Raw genomic sequence first — 5,000 nt, 5'->3', positions numbered from 1 at the left:
GAACAACATTTAAGTGGAACTTCATTGAAAGAAAAAATCTAATGCAGTGCTTTACAATAAATATAGTAATTTTGGTGTAATTTTTCCTAAATGTAGCCTTTATAAATAAGTTTATAACTGGAGTGGTTTGCAACAAACAGGGCTGCAAAACATGTCATTTGAATTTCATTGAGGGAGATAGGCCTATTTGGCTGTGTGGCTCATCTTGTATGCAGGCCATGGAAGACACATCTTTCTGACTAAACATATGTCAAAATGTTGCAGTAATCAAGATCACTTTGATCTATATATGGCCTAATAGGTCTAATTGAAAATATTGGACATTTCTACCTCAAATCTTCTCTTGCCTCACGATTTTGTCTTAGTGGAATTCATTAGACTGAAACCGCGTTCACAGTCGACGCTAGATGCTTGGAATGTTCCACAAATGTCAAGAAGTTGTACCAGATCTGGAAAATGCTCACTTTTCAGCGACCAGGTTACAATCTCAGATAATTACTTAAGGAGTCCGCTTTTCCTTTTTTCATTAACCATGAACTTGAATTCGTTGTTGACAAATGCGTCCCAGGACCGCATATTATGCTTCCTCCAGAAGCGCTTCGAACCTTTTGCCAGATTGGTCACGTCATTCAGCCCATGATCAAATTCACTAACTGCACGATCCAACGTGTCCGGCTCAAAGGCAGCCCACTCAACTCATTTTCAGGAAAACGGGCATTCAAGTGCTCACAAACTTTACGGATTAACAGAAAAATGTCACTTGTGTGCACTGCATGTTTTCCCACGAGAGAACTCTCTTTTCGCGTTTGCCTCCGAGCGTAATTTGCAGATCACGCCACTCCTTTCTTCATATGTAAATATGTCTGAAAGTTTTATCCTACCTGTGTCAGTTTGGACTATTTCATCTAGCCACTCATGTTAGGCAGACCTTTTTCTGGGGCACCTGCTCTGCCTTTCTTTTCGCCATGATAGCCTATAACTGCTGGAGCAGAGCCCGCCAAGAGAGCTAAAGGATACTTTCTATGTAAACATTCTAACACACATCCGGCTTGGTTGTCAGACATGTCAGTATTTTAAATGTTTATTACCTAGCCTATATCCCCTCTGATGCTCAGATTTTTAACCCCTAAAAAAAAAGTTTGTGCCGTCTGAAAAATGTGCGCAGTCTGAAAAATCAATTGCGCTACCACTTCAACTGGCCTGCGCGGCCGCGCGCGCGCAGCTTAGAGGGAACATTGCAGGGGACTAGTTTTCGCTAGCGGGGCGTGGATCTTGTTTATTTTTAGTGCTCATGCCAGCCTATGACTTGGTTCTGCAGCCCATTATCTAGGCGCAAGCCTTACATTTTTGCTTATTTCTATAGGCGCACGCGTGCGACCGTGATTTCAAATCAAGTCGCACGGCCAAAATTCCATGTGCGACCAGATCAGTCACACTGGCAAGCCCTGTACATATACAAACACACACACACACATATACACACATGCACACACACATATACACACACACACACACACAAACATGCATGTATGCGTAGACATCCCACATATACACATTCACACACACACACACCATACACCCCACCACACACCACAAACACATTACACATCACCCATAGCATAAGCTTTTATTCTATTCTATTTTGCTCCAGGAAACCGCTTGTTAAACTCAAGTAACCATAAACATTATGTGTGTGTCTGTGTGTGTGTTTCTGTGTGTGTGTGTGTGTGTGTGTGTGTGTGTGTGTGTGTGTGTGTGTGTCTAGGCCCTCGGGTAGTCTGATTGCCTCTACTCAGCGTCATCCAAACAAACACAGTGTGGTGTTTCTGGAGAAAAACGGCCTCCTGCACGGAGACTTCACTCTACCTCTTCATAAGGACCAGGCCAAGGTACACACACACAGACACACACACAGACACACACACAGACACACACACACACAGACACACACACAGACACACACACACACAGACACACACACAGACACACACACAGACACACACTCACACAGACACACACACAGACACACACACAGACACACACACAGACAGACACACACAGACACACAGACACACACACAGACACACACACAGACACACACACAGACACACACACACACAGACACACACACAGACACACACACAGACACACACACAGACACACACACAGACACACACACACACAGACACACACACACACAGACACACACACACAGACACACACACACAGACACACACACACAGACACACACACAGACACACACACACACACACACACACACCACACACACACCACACAGACACGACACCACACACACACACAGACAGACGCAGAAACACATAGACACACTCTGCCTCTCCATAAGGACCAGGTGAAGACACACACACAGACACACACATACACACTCTGTCTGTTCATAAGGACCAAGATTGTGTGTGTGTGTGTGTGTGTGTGTGTGTGTGTGTGTGTGTGTGTGTGTGTGTGTGTGTGTGTGTGTGTGTGTGCGTGTGCGTGTTTGTGTTTGTGTGCAGGTGAAGGAGCTCCTTTGGAACAGTGACTCCTCGGTTTTGGCGGTTTGGTTGGAAGACATGAACGCAGGAGAGGATGGCCACATAAACACACAAAGTAAGACACACACACACACTATGCGTGTTTCCACAGTCGTTTGAGATTTCTTAGGTAGGATTGTGGTCACAGAATGTGCCTAAGTGTCTCTCTTTGTCTCCCTTTGTCCCCCCCAGTCCAGCTGTGGTCAGTGGGGAACTACCACTGGTACCTGAAACAGTCGCTGCGTTTCAAGGGGGCTCAGGAGGCTCCTGTGTGTGTGGCGTGGGACCCGGAGCGCCCCCTACAGTTGCACCTGGTGACCCGCGGCTGGAACTGCCTCACCTACAACTGGGGCTGGACCACCGACCGCAGTCAGGAAGATGCTCTCCATGACAACGCCAACGTGGCTGTGATTGATGGAGGTGAGGGCCAATCAGATGTTTCTGGGGCTGGGTGGAGGAGGGATGAAGGAAGTACTGTACACATTTTTATATAAGGTGAGTGTGTAAGGTGCTGGTTAGTGTGTTTTGGCAGTGTGTGTGTATATATGATGAATGTGATATCTGTGTGTGTGTGTGTGTAGATAAGGTGCTGGTGACGGCGTTTCGGCAGTGTGTGGTGCCTCCACCAATGAGCTCCTTTGAACTCCAGCTCCCCACTCCGGTTACCATGGTGACATTCTGCTCTGAGGCAGGACACTCCAATGACCTTGCTGCCCTGACCGACGATGGGCGCCTGTGTGTGTATGGACAAGGTTTGTGGCCATCTGTGTGTGTGTGTGTGTGTGTATATGTGTGAGTGTGTGCGGGCATGTGTGTTTACTCTCCAGTTGTGACCCAACTTTGTCTCTGTGTGTGTGTGTGTGTGTGTGTGTGTGTGTGTGTGTGTGTGTGTGTGTGTGTTACTGCAGGAGAGGGAGGGGCCAGTGCATCTGGGACAGGGGGGTTTAGAATCATCACACCCCCTCCTGTGCTGAAGAATACTTACAGGTAAACACACACATATATATATGGATTTACACACATGTATGCTGTACGCACATCTGTGCAGAACAATGCTTGCAAGTTCACACACACACACACGCACACACACACAATGTTACAATATGTTGTATGTATGATGTGCCTTTGTGTGTGTGTGTGTGTATATAGAGTGGAGCTGGGTGGGGCGGAACCCCTTGCTCTCCGATTGGTTGTCTGGATCAGAGAGGACAGCTTCCTGGGTGTGACCTGTGGAGAAAAGCTCAACGAATCAAAAGTGCTCCTGCTCAAACCCTCAGCCAATCACAGCATGCTTGAGATCAGGTAGTTGTGATGCATGAATGTGATGCCAGTGCACACAAACACACACACACACACACACACACAGATTGTTACGACCCAGCTTGTGAGCGGCAACATAAATTGGAGACAGACCACAGAGTAAGGGGTTTATTTAATTATATAAGTATTTAAATTCTAAGGGATAAATATATAAACGCAAAGCACAAAAAAAAAACAGGGAGAGGGGCGTAACACACAGACACACACACACACTCGGACACACAGTCTTCTTTTGTGTGCCTTCATCCCTTCAGATGCTCAAGCCCTTTACACTCTGAAATACGGGGTGTGATCTGCCAGGGGGAAATATTTTTAAAATGTACAGTGCTGCAATGTCAAAAACAGTCAAGTGCCTGGTTCCATTGACCTTGATCCATGCACAGCTTTTCAGTATGTCACCAAGCACAAATAGTCATTACGAAAACTACATTCTAAACCTGATTGTTCAAATCCTTGATTGTGATTGGCTAAAAGCCGTTGTAAAATCCAGCATTACCTTACAATTTGACCTGATTACATTCCATATTACTGCGCAGCGAATGGCAAGGCATTCATATAGCGCATTTCATACCCAGTGTTCCATCTGGCTGTTGCGTTGCTTCAAGGGTTGCGTGGCAACGATTTATTTAGGAACTATAATTTTTTGTGGCGGAAGAATGACGGTTTATCATTAAACTATTGTTTCTTAAATTGAATTGTCTTTATTTATGAAACCATATAAATTATGTGTAGTAACAGGTTTAGAAAAGCAATAAGCCCCGCGAGTCCGTGCTTTGCGCTGATTTTAGAACAGGTAAGGGGGTTTAACGGCACTCCGCTTCGCGTCGTGCCTAACAACTCCCTTACCTGTTCTAAAATCAGCGCAAAGCACGGCCTCTTAGGGCTTATTGCTTAAGCTAGCTAGCTAGCTAGCCAAAATTAAAGATAGTGTGAAGAAAGGGTCAGATTCCTGTTGCTGCACCAAGCGTTTAAAGTTAATGATTGGAATGGAATGTCTGACATCTGTGGGTACTGCTGTCTAGCGAGCTTCTTACTTAACAATTTGCGGGGGGCGGTGTGTGTGTGTGTGTGTGTGTGTGTGTGTGTGTGTGTGTGTGTGTGTGTGTGTGTGTGTGTGTGTGTGTGTGTGTG

General features: G+C 45.9%; 1 protein-coding gene across 2 annotated transcripts in view; it reads left to right on the top strand.

The window, feature by feature from the left end:
- The window catches only part of elp1 (elongator acetyltransferase complex subunit 1), a 21,431-nt gene that overhangs the window by 3,648 nt on the left and 12,783 nt on the right, over window positions 1-5,000 (top strand). For both annotated transcript variants that reach the window (XR_013968732.1, XM_080843068.1), the window contains exons 9-14: window positions 1,766-1,889; window positions 2,532-2,625; window positions 2,742-2,969; window positions 3,131-3,301; window positions 3,458-3,536; window positions 3,699-3,851. Coding sequence is in view for 1 of the 2 variants with exons in the window: in XM_080843068.1 (XP_080699194.1) it covers window positions 1,766-1,889; window positions 2,532-2,625; window positions 2,742-2,969; window positions 3,131-3,301; window positions 3,458-3,536; window positions 3,699-3,851 (849 nt within the window). In the remaining variant the exon portion in view is untranslated. The remainder of the gene's footprint in view (window positions 1-1,765; window positions 1,890-2,531; window positions 2,626-2,741; window positions 2,970-3,130; window positions 3,302-3,457; window positions 3,537-3,698; window positions 3,852-5,000) is intronic.

This window comes from Sprattus sprattus (genome assembly GCF_963457725.1).
Source record: "Sprattus sprattus genome assembly, chromosome: 8".
NCBI classification, from domain to species: Eukaryota; Metazoa; Chordata; class Actinopteri; order Clupeiformes; family Clupeidae; genus Sprattus; species Sprattus sprattus.
The sequence above is the reverse complement of the archived record's forward strand: the minus strand, read 5'-3'. Positions and strand labels throughout refer to the sequence as shown.